Below are 16,311 nucleotides of genomic sequence, written 5' to 3' on the forward strand. Positions count from 1 at the left end.
TTGTTGCCAGAAGATGTGGTAAAAGCAGTTAGCATAGCTGGGTTTAAAAAAGGTTTACATTCACAAACCATTATTAAAGTAGACCTGGGGAAAACAACTGTTATTCCTGGGGGTAACTGACATAGAATCTTGGTGCTTTGGGATCCTGCCAGGTACTTATGACCTGGGTTGACCACTACTAGAAACAGGATACTGGGCTAGATGGACCTTTGGTCTGACCCACTATGGAAACTTATCTATTATTAAATGTTTATTAGAGAAAGTTGGGGGGGGGGGGGGGTAGATAGAAAACACCAGAAAGTGATGTCTTTTTTTGTTCAAGTAAGATGCTATCACGATCTTAACCAGCAAGAGCTGACTACTGTGGAAATCTCTGAGACACAATAGATAGGTAAACGAGAATGATACGACCAAAGAACTTGGGATGATTAAGTCATTTCACATTTATACTTAACCAGCAGTTTTGCATATGAAGGGCAATTCTCTAAACTACTGGACCAATATTCAGCCAGTGGGCAATGCTAAGCCTGGATATTCAATGCTGGGCCATTTCCAGTAACCAGCATTGAATATCCAGGGGGGGTTTTTCTTACCGTTATAAACTTAACCTGCTAAGTTAATATTCAGCACTGGTCAGTTAAGTTTATAGTGGCCAAAGATAGGCCTGCTATTTCAGCGGCCCAATTTGGTCATTTAACTTGGCCGGCAAGTCACTAAATATTTGTGGATAACCAGTTAAGTGCTATTTAACCGACCAGGAGCCATTCCTGGTCAGTTAAATAGCAGTGAAAATTGGTCAGCAGGTGCTCACATTTACATTTCCTTTGTGTGTGTACATAAGAACATAAGAGTAGCAGGGATCCAAGATGGCGTCGTAGTGCGTTACTGCAACAGACGCACTCCAACTGTACCTTTGAATCGCCATTTGAGGCAGCTCTTTATTCCCCTAACTATGGGGAAAAGGAGAGGGAAGGTGCAGGAGATTCCCTTGACCCCCACCGGGACCCAGCTTTCAAAGCAGACGACTTTGGAGCGGTTTGGGATAACATCTGAACCCATTCTGGCTTCCTCTCCCTCTATCGGAGCTGACACATCACTGTCAGCCAGCAGTGTCGATGGGGTTTCCTTGAGCCCTGTCCTGCGTGTGGCTACCCCACAACCAGGAGAGAGCGCTGTTCTGGGAAGTCCTGCCTTTGGAGCTCTGTATGCTGAGATACCGAATGTGCATGGAGGGAACGTCCCTACAGTGAAGGAGAATGTGACGACCAGGTTGGAGGAAGTTCACAATGCAGCCTCAACGGATAGAGAGTACTCTTAACCAGACTTCTAATGCTCCCCCTCTGGGTACACCTTTAGGGGGTTTTAAAAAAAACCTGCCGTAGTGACAATGGAGTCACTCTGGGACTTGATATTTGATTTGCACTCTTCTTTACAAACATTGACATTTTTAAATACTAGTGATATAAAGGTTTTGTCTGAAGCTGTCCTTTTTCAAGCGCAGGCAACTGCCCAACAGTCCACTGAAGTAAAACTTCTGGAAACAAAAATTCAGACTTTGGAAACTTTGGGAAAAGTCTCAATTAAGGAGAAGAATTTCACTTATCGTAAATTGGTATATTTGGAAAACCAGGCTAGGAAGCTTAATTTGAGACTAACCAGTTTCCATAGGTCAGCTTTAATAGCACCTATAGATTTGGTAAAGAAATATTTGGTTGAAACTTTGGGAATGTCGGGTGAATCACTGCCTCCAATAACTCATGCACAGTATTTGCAGATGTCTAAAAAATCAAATGGTGAGAATTTTCAAGGCCAAGTAGGAGACGATATGAGCCTAACTTCTTTTTTGGAGTCTTCACTAGAAGTGATTACACAGAGAACTACTATGGTAGTATCCTTTGCTTTGGAGATGGATCGCAATGCGGTACTGAGACTTTCCTTTCGACATTTAGATACACAGTTTCTGGGATCTAAAGTTAGAATATTTCCTGATCTTTCTAGAGAAACAGAGAAAAGGCGTAAGTGGCCTTTTGTCTAAGGACTCTGGGCTTGGGCGCCAATTTTGTACTTGATAAACCTTGTAGATTTTATAGATGGACCCATAAACCTTTCTTACCACAGATTTGAGCAAGTCTCAAGAGGGGTGACATCAAGATTGGGACCGCACAAGGGTTGGCTAGTGTAAAGGGAATTCCATACGCCCCGAATAATATATCAATACCTGAGAATGACGTTCCCTATCTTGCACCATACATACCGACCATTCCTAGCCAAACATACTCCCCCACATAATAGTCTGACACCTTCTGTTTGTGCTGCCTCCAGTCTATGGAGCCAGCAAGTGGGGAATGTAGAAATATGGTACAGCCAGGAGCCCCCACCGGAATGGTGGAAGGCCAAGCCTTAGAGCTCAGGCCATATAGAAACCCTGGCCAGGTCAATAATGTAATGGCTAGTATGGCTGGAAGCTTGCTGGAAAAGCAGGACACAGCTTTTAGCCCAGTTTGAGGCCTAAATGACCTAAAATTGGAAAAGAATGGTCAAGAAATCTGAAAACAAAATGGAAACTGTTAGCTATAAGATGGATTCCCTTATTTCTGTATCTGAGTTAGAAAAAACTTGTTTTTCTGAAAATAATGCCAGGTGCAAGAATAAAGGGAAGTAACAGCTAAGATAGGATAGGATGTAAAAAGAATTGAAGCGGTGCAAAGAAAAGCTACAAGAATGGTATGGGATTTGCGTTACAAGATGTATGAGGAGAGACTTGCTGACCTGAACATGTATACCCTGGAGGAAAGGAGAAACGGGTGATATGATACAGACGTTCAAATATTTGAAAGGTATTAATCCGCAAACGAACCTTTTCCGGAGATGGGAAGGCGGTAGAACGAGAGGACATGAAATGAGATTGAAGGGCGGCAGACTCAAGAAAAATGTCAGGAAGTATTTTTTCACGGAGAGAGTAGTGGATGCTTGGAATGCCCTCCCGCGGGAGGTGGTGGAAATGAAAACGGTAACGGAATTCAAACATGCGTGGGATAAGCATAAAGGAATCCTGTGCCGAAGGAATGGATCCTCAGGAGCTTAGTCAAGATCGGGAGGTGGGACAGGTGGTTGGGAGGCGGGGATAGTGCTGGGCAGACTTATACGGTCTGTGCCAGAGCCGGTGATGGGAAGCGGGACTGGTGGTTGGGAGGCGGGGATAGTGCTGGACAGACTTGTACGGTCTGTGCCAGAGCCGGGGTTGGGAGGCAGGGCTGGGGAGGTGAGGATAGTGCTGGGCAGACTTATACGGTCTGTGCCTGTGCCAGAGCCGGTGGTTGGGAGGTGGGGCTGGTGGTTGGGAGGCGGGGATAGTGCGGGGCAGACTTATACGGTCTGTGCCCTGAAGAGCACAGGTACAAATCAAAGTAGGGTATACACAAAAAGCAGCAAATATGAGTTATCTTGTTGGGCAGACTGGATGGACCGTGCAGGTCTTTTTCTGCCGTCATCTACTATGTTACTATGTGGTGGAGTATCTTGTGGTCAAGCAACTTTGGAGTAAACAAGTTTAACATTGAAGTCTATGGAAGCCCATTGATTTGAATATAAGAGGAAGGGTATAAAAGACTGAGCAAAATTGGGTGGGGTTGGAGAACTCCCAGATGCCATCCAGAGATGCTGTCCATTAGATCTCTACACCTGCTTGTATATTTAATCCTGTTGTACTACTGTGGTGAGTAAAATTAATAAATCCATAAATCCTTGCAATCTATCATCTCTCTTTCTTTCTTGTACAACATTTAGTGGGGTGATTAACCTCTTGAGTTAGAATGGGTATTAGAGAGTGTTTATATCCCTCAGTATTGATCCAAAGTCAGATGGTCATAATCAGCCTTCTAGGAAATCTCTCCGGTAGGCGGGTGCCAGAGAGGATCCATGGGACAGTTTTCCCACATAAAATTCATTTGTGTATTACTTCAAACTAAACAATTTCAATTCTTCGATCCTAAGCAACTGTAAGAATTGTTGGTAGCTAAAGAGGAGGTAAATATCACTGTTTAAGTTCCAGGAGCACACTGTAGTGATAGGCTGGAAAGAGTCTAATGGGTTGCAATAATTTAGATTTTTAGTTAATATTTCTTTGATTTCTTGTTTCTTTTCTTATTATCTTGGATCCAGATTGCCTAATATGTGGACGAAGTTTATATAATTTTCATTTGTTGTCAATGTTGACATATGTTGATATTTTTATTATTCTGATTACTAATTTCTGTATTATTTCTCATTTGAGTTGTAATTAATATAAATATATATATATATATTTTTTTTTTTTTAAAGAACATAAGAGTAGCCATACTAGGTCAGACCAATGGTCCATCTAGACCAGTACCCTGTTTTCTAAACAGTGGCCAAGGTCACAAATATCTGGTAGAAACCCAAATCATGGCAACACTCCATACTACAAATCCCAGGGCAAGCAGTTGCTTCCGATGTCTGTCTCAAAAGCAGACTATGGACTTTTCCTCCAGGAATTTGTCCAACCTTTTTTAAACCCAGATATGCTAACCGCTGTTACCACATCCTCCGGCAAAGAGTTCCAGAGCTTAACTATTCGTTGAGTGAAAAAATATTTCCTCCTATTTTTTTAAAGTATTTCCATGCAACTTCCTCGAGTGTCCCCTAGTCTTTGTACTTTTCGAACAAGTAAAAATGTAAATGTATAGAATACGTTAACTTCCATATGTAAGTGTACACTTTCCCAAGAAAGTACATAAGTATTGCCATACTGGGACAGACCGAAGGTCCATCAAGCCCAGCATCCTGTTTCCAACAGTGGCCTATCCTGGTTACAAGAACCTGGCAAGATCCCAAAACAATACAATGCATTTTATGCTGCTTATCCTAGAAAAAGTGCCAGCCTGGTGCCTAAGAGCTGTTCTTTAAATGGGGCGCAGGACAACAGTGAGGCTTGCATAACCTGCAGAATACTATAAGTTATCCGAATCCCGTCTGTACTTACATGCCTGCAGCTATGCTAAGTCTATGGCTGATGCAAGTGGGGCATTCTGATACTGGGACCCAGATGTCATTATAGAATAGGCTCCTATCACATGTACCTAAATGGAAGCACCCAATTGTAGAATCACCCTCCTCCTCGAGTGCTTAAAGGGTCACATCTCTAGATAAACTTTAGGGATGTGTAGAGGGCAAAAGGTTTCAATTTGTTTTTGCTTCATTTGGTCATTTTTCTCGACTTTTGCATGTTGTTGTTTTTTTTTTTTTTGTTACATTTGCAGTTGCGTAGCAGGGGGGGGCTGCCACCCGGGGCGGGGCGGTTCGCCGTTGCACCCCCCCCCCCCCGGGTGCAGCACGATGACACCCCCCCCCCCCCCCCGACGACCAGCTCCCGCACCCTACCTTTAAAAAGAATATCGGGAGTCGCGCCTGCCCTGCACATACAAGAAATGTGGACCAGGTCTTCTCTCACTCTGTCTGTCCCGCCCTTGCGGAAATAGGAAGTTGCGTCAGCGGAGGGCGGGACAGACAGAGCGAGGGAAGACTCGACGGTCCACATTTCTTGTACGTGCAGGGCAGGCGCGACTCCCGATATTCTTTTTAAAGGTGGGGGGGTGTTGATTCGCCGAGGGGAGGGAGCTGGTGGGGAGCACCCCCCCCCCCCCCCGAGCTGACACCTGGGGCGGTCCGCCCCTCCCGCCCCCCCCCCCTTGCTACGCCACTGTACATTTGTACCCTGTGCTTTCCCACTCATGGCAGGCTCAATGCGGCTTACATGGGACAATGGAGGGTTAAGTGACTTGCCCAGAGTCACAAGGAGCTGCCTGTGCCTGAAGTGGGAATTGAACTCAGTTCCTCAGTTCCCCAGGACCAAAGTCCAGCACCCTAACCACTAGGCCACTCTTCCACTTTCAACTTGTTTCACACATTTGTTTTACTAGCAAATTTTTCACACATGCTAGAACTTTTTAGCACATACTTATCAACTTCACATGCATTCATTTGTAGGTTATTGTATTTTAAGGGGGTGGGGGGAGTTATCAAAGTTGGCTACTGTAAAGACAGATTATTTTACCACAACTCAAGCTCGCATTGCATAAAATGGGATCCTGTGCTAAAATAGCATAATTTGGGGTCAAATAACCCATCTTAGGGGGAAGTGATCAATGTGAGCTACTGTTTAATCAGGTGGTAAAATAACCCATCCTAACAGCAGCCCACGTTGATAACTTCCCTTCTTAAAGGTAGTAAAGAAGTAACAAAAGAGAGGGTCCAAAAGTACACAAATCCAAACAACAAAAACAAAACACAAAAGGACCTCCACGGTTGGACCAATGGTACAATCTTTAATGAGAATGACCCGACACAGGCCGTGTTTCGGCACAACCTATGCCTGCTTCAGGGTTGAAAAGCCAATGGCCTTAGAAAAGAACGGATATTTCAAAATGTCCTTTGTAGACGTTCTTCAGTTGATCGTAATAGACGCTTCTGAGTTCTACAGCTGATTCCAATGAACTGCGGTTCATTGGAATCAGCTGTAGAGCTCAGAAGCTTCTTAAAAGGGAAAATCATCAAGCCAGGCTAGCGTTAAGATGGGTTATTTTAGCACAGGTCCCGTTTAATGCAATGAGACCTAGTTGCTAAGAACCTGGGTGAAGATAAAATAATTTGCCTTAAAGGTAGCTCACATTGCTAACCCCCCTCTGAATGTTTTAAAAGCATGCTAATGAACTGAATGTGCACTAATGAAAGCAAAATGCCTAAGTAACACTGGATTTCAGGTGAGCTATGGGGTAATTCGTTGGGTATCTTGTAGCGTTTTGAGAGATCTAGAATTCTGTTAGCTGTTGGTGCAGCTAAGGAAGGAAATGTCACTCTCATTTTGGTTAACCACTTACCAGGTCATAGGCACGGACTGAGTCAGTCTTATTTTGACATTAAGGGCCTGATATTCAGCTGGCGGAAGGTAGCACTTTTGCAATCCACCGACGGCATTAAACCTGGATATTCAATGCCGGACCATCACTGGCAACCGACATTAAATATCTGGGCTTCTTTTATCTGCTAAAAAGTTAACCAGTTATGTCAGTATTCAGCGCTAACCTGTTAACGTTTTACCGATCAAAGATAGGACAGCTATTTTTGTGGTTCTATCTGACTACTAAAATTGTCCCGTTAGGCGCTGAATATCAGCACCTAACCTGATAAATCGCATGATATAGCCAGGTATGCGCTAGGTGCTAACTGGTAATAATTAGTGGGAGATAACAGGTTATCTCCCACTGAATATTGCCGGTTTGGCACCAGTATGCTACTCAACTAGTTGGCGGCTGTTCCTGACTGGTTAAATAGTACTGAATATCGGGGGGGGGGGGGGTGGTATTTGCATGGACCTGGGTTCTGCTCTTAGGGGAATAAGAAGTACAATTCAACACAACTAACAGGACCAGTTCCATCTCCCTTTTGGCCTCAGCTTATCTGTTAATTCTAGCTTTTCTAGAAGGACGCTAGAATACATGAACCCAAACAGAACAGAATAAAACACAACAGAGCAAGTGAGAGCCATTCTTTTCTCATCTTCAATAATTTACTTTTCCGGGAACTCATAGACAAGGATTTTGGTAACCCCCCAGTCATAAAGTACATCTGAGCCCATACTGGAACCCCCTCTTTTAAAACTTCCATTTCAATACAGTCTGGTAGTTTTGGGACTTCAAGTACCAGAAGGCATAGAGGTAGGAACTGAAGCTCACTTGCTCCTTGAGGTCAAGAGCCATTTAGGAAACCTAACTCAAAATTCAAGTACCAGATGGAATGATAACATCAAAAGAACAAATGTATGGTTAGAAATCACAAGCTAATTGGCTAGTACATAGTTCTGTAATCTGAATCTTAGGAGAAGTGGGTTTGTGTCATTTTTTTTGTTATTATTTTATTTTTTCGCTCTCTCTCTCTCTCTTTTTCTCTCTCTCTCTCTCTTGCATTTTTGTGAATCTAATGATGCACTTATGTTGCCCCACTTTTCCCTTCTCTTCATACCTTACCTACTAAAGGAGGAAATGCCAATTTTTTGGTAAGTGGACGCTGACCAAGAGAGACTTAAATCAGACTTGTAAAAACGTGAGGGGGATTTTTTTTTAATTTAAAAACATGAGCTTTGGATACTGATGAGAGCTCAGCAGTACTCTACCGAAAAAAATAACATTAAAAAAAAAACTGTATCCCAGAAAAAGTTCAGAATTATTTTTTTTTATTTCAGTAACTGTTACATTTGTGAATTTGTTTTTTTATTTTTTTTCTTGATTTCTTTGTTCCCCCACCTCCCTATACCTCCCTCCCTCTCTGCCTTTCTGTCTCTGTGTTGTTTGGTCTGGGTGTCTCATTCTCTTCTTGATATGTTACAGTATTTATTCTCTTCCTTCCCTTCCATCCCTGATCTGTTTTCAGTTCTCCAATGATCCGTTGCCTTTTTTTGTCCCCTGGAATATGTATTTTTAAAAAACTTTATTCACTTTTGACCATTTTAGGTACTTAATAATAATTTTGTTTATTTACCACCCCCTCACCTCCTTCCTTATAATTTTTTTTCAGTTACTTTCTTTATGTTTTGCATGTGAAATTTGCATGTGCTGCATTGGTGGGGTCAGAAGGTTAAGAGGAAGGATAGTTTCAGCATAGTAGTGTCTCTGTGTAGAGTTCGGTATGCAATGAACAGTAAATTGATGCTTGTCAATCCTGCCTTTTCAGTGCACCTTCTCAGTAATGTCTTTTTCTCCCTTTTCTCTTCCTTTGTTTTTTGTTTTCATTTTTTTCTCTATTAGAGACCGAATTCGAGGTCTCCTTCGTCGAGGTCTGATGTCAAGAAGGAACCCCTGTCCCCCCGCAGGGGCAACAAGCATGACGCAAGGAGTTCTAGATCCCACTCTCCGGGGAAAGGCAGCAGCTGCTGTGCGGGAACCAAGAGCTTGCACAAACGAAGACGGTCCAGGGGACGAGGCAAACCAAAGTCTGGGGCCACCAAGGAGTCTCCAGTGCGCTCTGTTAGCCACACGGGCTACAGCAGTGATTCCGAGGGGTCAGCCTGTTCACATTCCCACTCTGCGACGGCAAATACAGAAAAGAACAACGGCGCAGCATTGAAAAGGTAAGAGATGCGACCTCACGCCTATAAAGAGAGGAGAATGAGTCGCAAGGGTACCCGCCATTTACTAATTCTGGCCCTATATCACGCACATGCTGCGTACATACGCGCCTGAAATGGGTGCGCAGCAAGTGCTTCCCTTGCCGCACATCCGTTTCTTTTTTTAAAAATTTGCCTCCAACTGCTTGCTCTGGGATTGGTAACATGGACTGTTGCCACAATTTGGGTTTCTGCCAGGTACTTGCGACCTGGCTTGGTCACTGTTTGGAAAGCAGGATACTGGGCTAGATGGACCATTGGTCTAACTTAGTATGGCTACGCTTATGTTCTTATTTGAGGCAGACATGGGAAGCAACTGCTTGCCCTGGGATTTGTAGTATGGAGTGTTGCCACAATTTGGGTTTCCGCCAGGTACTTGTGACCTGGCTTGGCCACTGTTTGGAAAACAGGATACTGGGCTAGATGGACCATTGGTCTGACCCAGTATGGCTACGCTTATGTTCTTATTTGAGGCAGACATGGGAAGCAACTGCTTGCCCTGGGATTTGTAGTATGGAGTGTTGCCACAATTTGGGTTTCCGCCAGGTACTTGTGACCTGGCTTGGCCACTGTTTGGAAAACAGGATACTGGGCTAGATGGACCACTGGTCTGACCCAGTATGGCTACTCTTACGTTCTTATGTTTATTTATTTATTTATAACATTTGTATCCCGCACTTTCCCACATATTAGCAGGCTCAATGTGGCTTACAAAATACCGTAATGGTGAACGCCAAGTTCACTAACAATATTGTGTCTTAATTATAATGTTATTTTGAGGGGTTTGCATTTTTTTTTTTTAACTGGAAGGTTCTTTTGTGGTATGTGATATATCTGCCCTCCAGCATTATGTGGCGTATTCTGTAATGACAACTATGCCTGTAACCTGTTTAGAAGGAATGGATCCACGGAATCTTAGCGGAGATTGGGTGGCGACGCCGGTAATTGGGCAGACTTCTACGGTCTATGCCCTGATCGTGACTGAATAGATAGGGATGGGCTTGAGTGTAAATTTTAAGGGGCTTCGATGTTAGCTTCAGAACTTTTAGTACAAGAACAGTGGTGGGCAGACTTCTATGGTCTGTGCCCTGAGAATGGCAAGGACAAATTCAACACGAGTATACATATAAAGTATGATATACCATGTAAAATAAGTTTATCTTGTTGGGCAGACTGGATGGACCATACAGGTCTTTGTCTGCCATCACTCACTCACTCACTATTTATTATAGACTTCATGCTTAGCATACTCACTTTCCCCAGAATTCTATATATTGCGCCAAGATTTCCATGTGGAAATTGAAGCATATTCCATAACAATGTGCATAACTTAGTTAACAAGCTAATCAGCGCTGATAATTGGATAACACCCTCATCCTCCCCGTCCCATCTGCCCGCAACCTCGGAGTCATCTTTGACTCCTCCCTCTCCTTCTCTGCGCATATCCAACAGACTGCCAAGACCTGTCGCTTCTTCCTCTTCAACATCAGCAAAATTCGCCCTTTCCTATCTGAGCAAACCACACAAACTCTCGTCCATGCTCTCATTACCTCTCGACTCGACTACTGCAACCTACTCCTCACCGGCCTCCCACGTAGCCATCTATCCCCCCTTCAATCCATTCAGAACGCTGCCGCACGTCTTATATTCCGCCAGAACCAATATACTCATATCACCCTCCTCAGGTCACTTCACTGGCTTCCGATCAGATACCGCATACAATTCAAGCTTCTCCTCCTTACCTACAAATGCACCCGATCTGCGGCTCCTCACTACCTCTCTACCCTCATCTCCCCCTATGTCCCCGCCCGTAACCTCCGCTCACAGGACAAATCCCTCCTGTCAGTTCCCTTCTCCACCACTGCCAACTCCAGGCTCCACTCATTCTGCCTTGCCTCACCCTTTGCCTGGAACAATCTTCCTCAACCCCTACGCCAAGCTCCCTCCCTACCCATTTTCAAATCTCTGCTTAAAACTCACCTCTTCAATGCCGCGTTCAGCACCTAACCTCTCATGAAATATAGTATCACCCACCAGACGGACTCTACACTTGTCTTTAGATTGTACACCTGTCTTTTTAGATTGTAAGCTCCTTGAGCAGGGACTGTCCTTCCATGTTAAATTGTACAGCGCTGCGTAACCCTAGTAGCGCTTTAGAAATGTTAAGTAGTAGTAGTAGTAGTAGATGTTAACAACCAATTATCAGCACTAATTAGTATTTGTGCGCACTACTTAGAACATAAGAATAGCCATACTGGGTCAGACCAGTGGTCCATCTAGCCCAGTATCCTGTTTTCCAAACAGTGGCCAAGTGAGGTCACAAGTACTTGGCAGAAACCCAAATCGTGGCAACAAATCCCAGGGCAAGCAGTTGCTTCCCATGTCTATCTCAATAGCAGACTATGAACTTTTCCTCCAGGAATTTGTCCAAACCTTTTTTAAACCCAGATACGCTAACCGCTGTTACCACCTTCTCCGGCAAAGAGTTCAAGAGCTTAACTATTCGCTGAGTGAAAAAATATTTCCTCCTTTTTGTTTTAAAAGTATTTCCATGTAACTTCCTCGAGCGTCCCTAGTCTTTGTACTTGCTAAGCATATTCTGTAACACGGTGCACATAGTTGAAAAGTGGGCGTGGTTATGGGCGTAGAATGGGTGGGTCACGGGCGGTTCTAAAATCTGTGTGGATTGTTATATCGTACACCCGCTCCATGCCTAATTTAGGCGTTGGGATTTACACCAGGCTTTACTTGGCTTAATTGACCACAACTAAATTTAGTCACGTGGACCAGCGCTCAGTGTATTCGATAAACTGTGAGGAAATTTAGGCTTATTCTATATTGTGTACTCTATAGAATACACTTTGACTTCCGCATGGAAATCTCGGTGCAATATATAGAATTTAGTCCTTTAGGTTAACTTTATGTGACCTTTTGAGAATTACTCCTTATGACGCTCATTTTCAAAAGAGAAACACATCTCAAAAGCGGCACATAGCAGCAGATGGATGTTTTTCTCACAGAAACATCTAAGTCGCAGTTTTCGAAGCTCAGAATTGGGACATTTTACTCTGCAGTTTGTCTAAATTGCAAGGGGACGTGTTGGAGGTGTGTTTTAGGTGGGACTTGGGCAGGCTTAATATCTGGACATTTTTCAGCGACAATGGAACAGAAAAAAAGGTCCTGGGCAAAAAAGAAGTACCAGTTGAGATGTGGAGGGGAATAATCGAACGTCGCCGGCGAAATAGGTCGCCGGCGATCTATTTTGGCGGCGGCGCAACAGCTGGCCGGAACCGTATTTTCAAAAAAGATGGCCGGCCATCTTTTTTTTCGATAATACGGTGTGGGCTGGCAAAATGCCTTGGATTTCGCCGGGTTTGAGATCGCCACTTTTGTTTTTCCGCAATAATGGAAAAAACTGCCGGCGATCTCAAACCCGGCGAAATCCAAGGCATTTGGCCGTGGGAGGAGCCAGCATTTGTAGTGCAATGGTCCCCCTCACATGCCAGGACACCAACCGGGCACCCTAGGGGGCACTTCAAACATCTTTTATAAACAACTAAATTAGCTTCCAGGTGCATAGCACCCTTCCCTTGTGTGCTGAGTCCCCCAAATCCCCCCCCAAAACCCACTGCCCACAAGTGTGCACCATTACTCTAGCCCTAAGGGCTGAAGGGGGGCACCTACATGTGGGTACAGTGGGTTTTGGGGGGTTTGGGAGGGCTCAACATTATCCACCACAAGTGGAACAGGTAGGGGGGGGGGGGGGTGGGCCTGGCTCTGCCTTTCTGCAGTCCACTGCAACCAACAACAACTGTTCCAGGGACCTGCATACTGCTGTCTGGGTGCTGGGTATGACATTTGAGGCTGGCATACAGGCTGGCAAAAAAGGTTTGTATTTTAATAATTTTAGTGTGGGAGGGGGTTGGCGACCACTGGGGGAGTAAGGGGAGGTCATCCCCCATTCCCTCCGGTGGTCATCTGGTCAGTTGGGGCACCTTTTTGAGGCTTGGTCGTGAAAATAAAAGGACCAAGTAAACCCGGCGAAATACTGCTTATCGCCGGGTTTTATTTTTCCATTATCCGCGAAAGCCAGCCATCTGGTAGCCACGCCCAAGCCTGCCCATGTCCCGCCTTCGCTTCGCCGCCAACACGCCCCTTTGAACTTTCGCCGGCGAGGCGAAGGGAAAGCGGCGAAGCTATCACAAATGTAGCTTTCGAATATATGCTTTTCGCCGCTTTTGCGAAATCGCCGGCCATATCCCGATTTGTGTCGGGAAATAGCCGGCGATTACTTTCGATTATAAGCTGGATGGTCTGATATGGAAATTGAATGTAGCTTGGCCAATGTAAGCGAAGGAATAATGTCTTTGGTTCCAAAAAAGTAGTCCAACCTTGAATATGTTTGAAGTGCGTCAGAATAGAAGGAATAGTCTCTGGTGGCGGGATGCGTAAGATGCCAAAGATCAAACCAACCATTTACCCAATCTGCTGGTAGATAATCTATCTAGTACCAGGTCAAGAGGAAAATTTAAAAATTGTGTGCAAAGCTAAAGTGGAACTTTCAGATGAATTTAAAGTAAGGAAAAAAGCAGGGTTGTCAAAATCTGAAGCATAAACATTTATGAGATTAACAGTTTTTCCCTCTGTTTATCCTTCCAATCGGGACCAGCAGCCCTCCAAGTCATAGGTATCAGAAATAAGCTGGAATGGAAAGGAGTTATGACACCGTTTTTCCTTCCCTTGGCGGGAGAGACAAAGCATTGATCAAACCAGCCACCATTAAGTTTAGAGACTTCAGTTAAGTCCAAATAGAAGCAAATGTCTGAACAAAAGTTTTTGAGATATACTAGAATTTTCTTGCTCTAGATGGGGTGGGAGATTCCCTTAACATTAAGGGATTTGAGACGTAATTTGGTCATTTCATGAGCAAAAATGATATAGAAAGTAGGTGTGTTAAATCCAGAGAGAAGAAGTATCCACTCATGTGATACTGCAAAATAAAACTCCACTCACACTCTGCCTTTCCTGAAAATCCACAGATAGTGGGTTCATACATTTAAAGTGGTCTAAGTCTTTCTCCTTTTATCACCACACACTTTCCTAATATTGCAGTGTATTGGTATAGTCTTTCATTAGCTTCTGTGGAGTCATGTTGAATGACGATGGCACGGAGTTCTATCTTGTGGCCATTTGGGGTATCTGTGAAATTGAGCAGTTGTCGAGAGCCTGGTTTCTAGTAAGTAGGGATGAAAGTCACAATAAAAATCGAACCTTATTGGCATTATGTAAGCCACATTGAGCCTGCAAATAGGTGGGAAAATGTGGGATACAAATGTAATAAATAAATAAAGGACAATTCTATAACTTGGTGCCTACACTTTTGTACCACATGCACATTAGAGGAGCCAAAATTAGTAGTTGTGGACTAAATTCTATAAATGGCCCCCCAAAAAAAATCAGTGCCCAAAAAATAGGGCTTAGCGCTAGTCTATAAATGGCGCTTACATTTAGAGAACTGACATGGATCCTCCTCATTCTATAAAAACATGTGTAAATTAAAGGAGACCCCGATCTACGTATGACCCTGTCATGGCCACGCCCCCTTTTGGGACCCACACATAAAACTTGCACGCAGATCCCATGCTTAAAAGTTACATACGCACATTTTAATTGGATCCAGCTACTGACAATAACTGCTTGTTAAGATGTCAATTATCGGCACTAATTGGCATGTTATTCAATTGTGCGCGTGCCCAAATTTGCGTGCGTGATTTTTAGCAATTCGGGGGGTATGTGTGAAAGCGCATTGGGTGCTATTCAATAAGGTTGCAGATGTTATAGAATTGGCGCTCAGCATGCAGCACGAACGTGCCTAACTGCAAAATGCCAAGTTACAGAATTGCCCCTTTAGTGGCCGCTGCTAAACTCAAGACACCTTTTTGAATATCGAGCTGTTCGTCTATTAAAATGTACGTGAGTACTTTACGCCTTCATTTGAGGGAACATATGGTACACATGGGATTTCTGTCTTCATTACGACCTGAGCTACACATTCAAATTATGCAGATACTTTGGTTGTGAATATTGATTGCAATGGCCTTAAATACAAATCTACCTACGCATCCAGCTTCTCCTTCATAGGCACACAGCCTTGGAATGCACTACCCAAAATCTTAACATCAATTCAGAACCATCTAAATTTCAGGAAATTACTGAAGACCACCCTGTTCAAGAAGGCTTACCTTCCAGACTCAACCTAACTTACTTCCTCTTTGTTACAGCAAAATTCATGGACTCTATTATCTTTAATTATCTTTTATTATGTCTGTTGTTTTATACGTTGCATATTCGATTACTATCTTATTTATTTACGCTAAACTCACTTTTATCTTTATCAGGAACATGGCATCAATTTGAGATTCCATCACTTACATCATTTCAAAAACTGTTATCACATATTTCACCTACATATAGTGCATTAGATCCGATTCCATCTAACTGGTTGAAAAGTACTTCAGTAAAATTACAAGCTCACCTATATCTAATCAAGCCTTAAAGAAGGAAGACTTCCAATACCACTTAAAGAAGCATTGGTAAAGCCTATTCTGAAAAAAACCTTCCCTAGACACATCTCTTCCTGGAAATTATCGTCCGGTTTCCAATCTTCCATTTCTATCGAAACTATTGGAAACAGTTGTATTTAATCAACTTCAATCCTATATAGAATCTAAAAACATTTGCACCCTGGACAATCGGGGTTTCGGAAAGGACACAGTACTGAAACAGTTATAACCTCTTTTTTAAGTGAGATACATGCTAGGCTAGAGCAGGGTTACGTTGCTTTAATTATTTCACTGGACCTATCAGCTGCTTTTGATCTCATAGATCATGAGCTATTATTAAATCAGCTAAAAGAAATCGGCATTACAGGTACTATTTATGACTGGTTTGCCTCTTTTCTTGCTAATCAGTCATTTAAAGTAGTACAAAACTGTTCCTCCTCAAAAATGTATCCCATTTCTTGTGGGGTTCCGCAAGGATCGGTTCTATCACCATTGTTGTTTAACATATACGTCAGCCCTCTTGCTCTACTTATTCAATCATTGGGTATCAGTTTTTATTCATATGCCTGA

General features: G+C 43.4%; 1 protein-coding gene across 1 annotated transcript in view; it reads left to right on the forward strand.

Moving 5' to 3' along the window:
• The window catches only part of SRRM3 (serine/arginine repetitive matrix 3), a 190,767-nt gene that overhangs the window by 158,727 nt on the left and 15,729 nt on the right, over positions 1 to 16,311 (forward strand). Inside the window, exon 10 of the mRNA XM_030186017.1 lies at positions 8,820 to 9,142. Within this exon, the coding sequence (XP_030041877.1) occupies positions 8,820 to 9,142 (323 nt within the window). The remainder of the gene's footprint in view (positions 1 to 8,819; positions 9,143 to 16,311) is intronic.

This window comes from Microcaecilia unicolor, chromosome 13 (genome assembly GCF_901765095.1).
Source record: "Microcaecilia unicolor chromosome 13, aMicUni1.1, whole genome shotgun sequence".
Taxonomy (NCBI): Eukaryota; Metazoa; Chordata; class Amphibia; order Gymnophiona; family Siphonopidae; genus Microcaecilia; species Microcaecilia unicolor.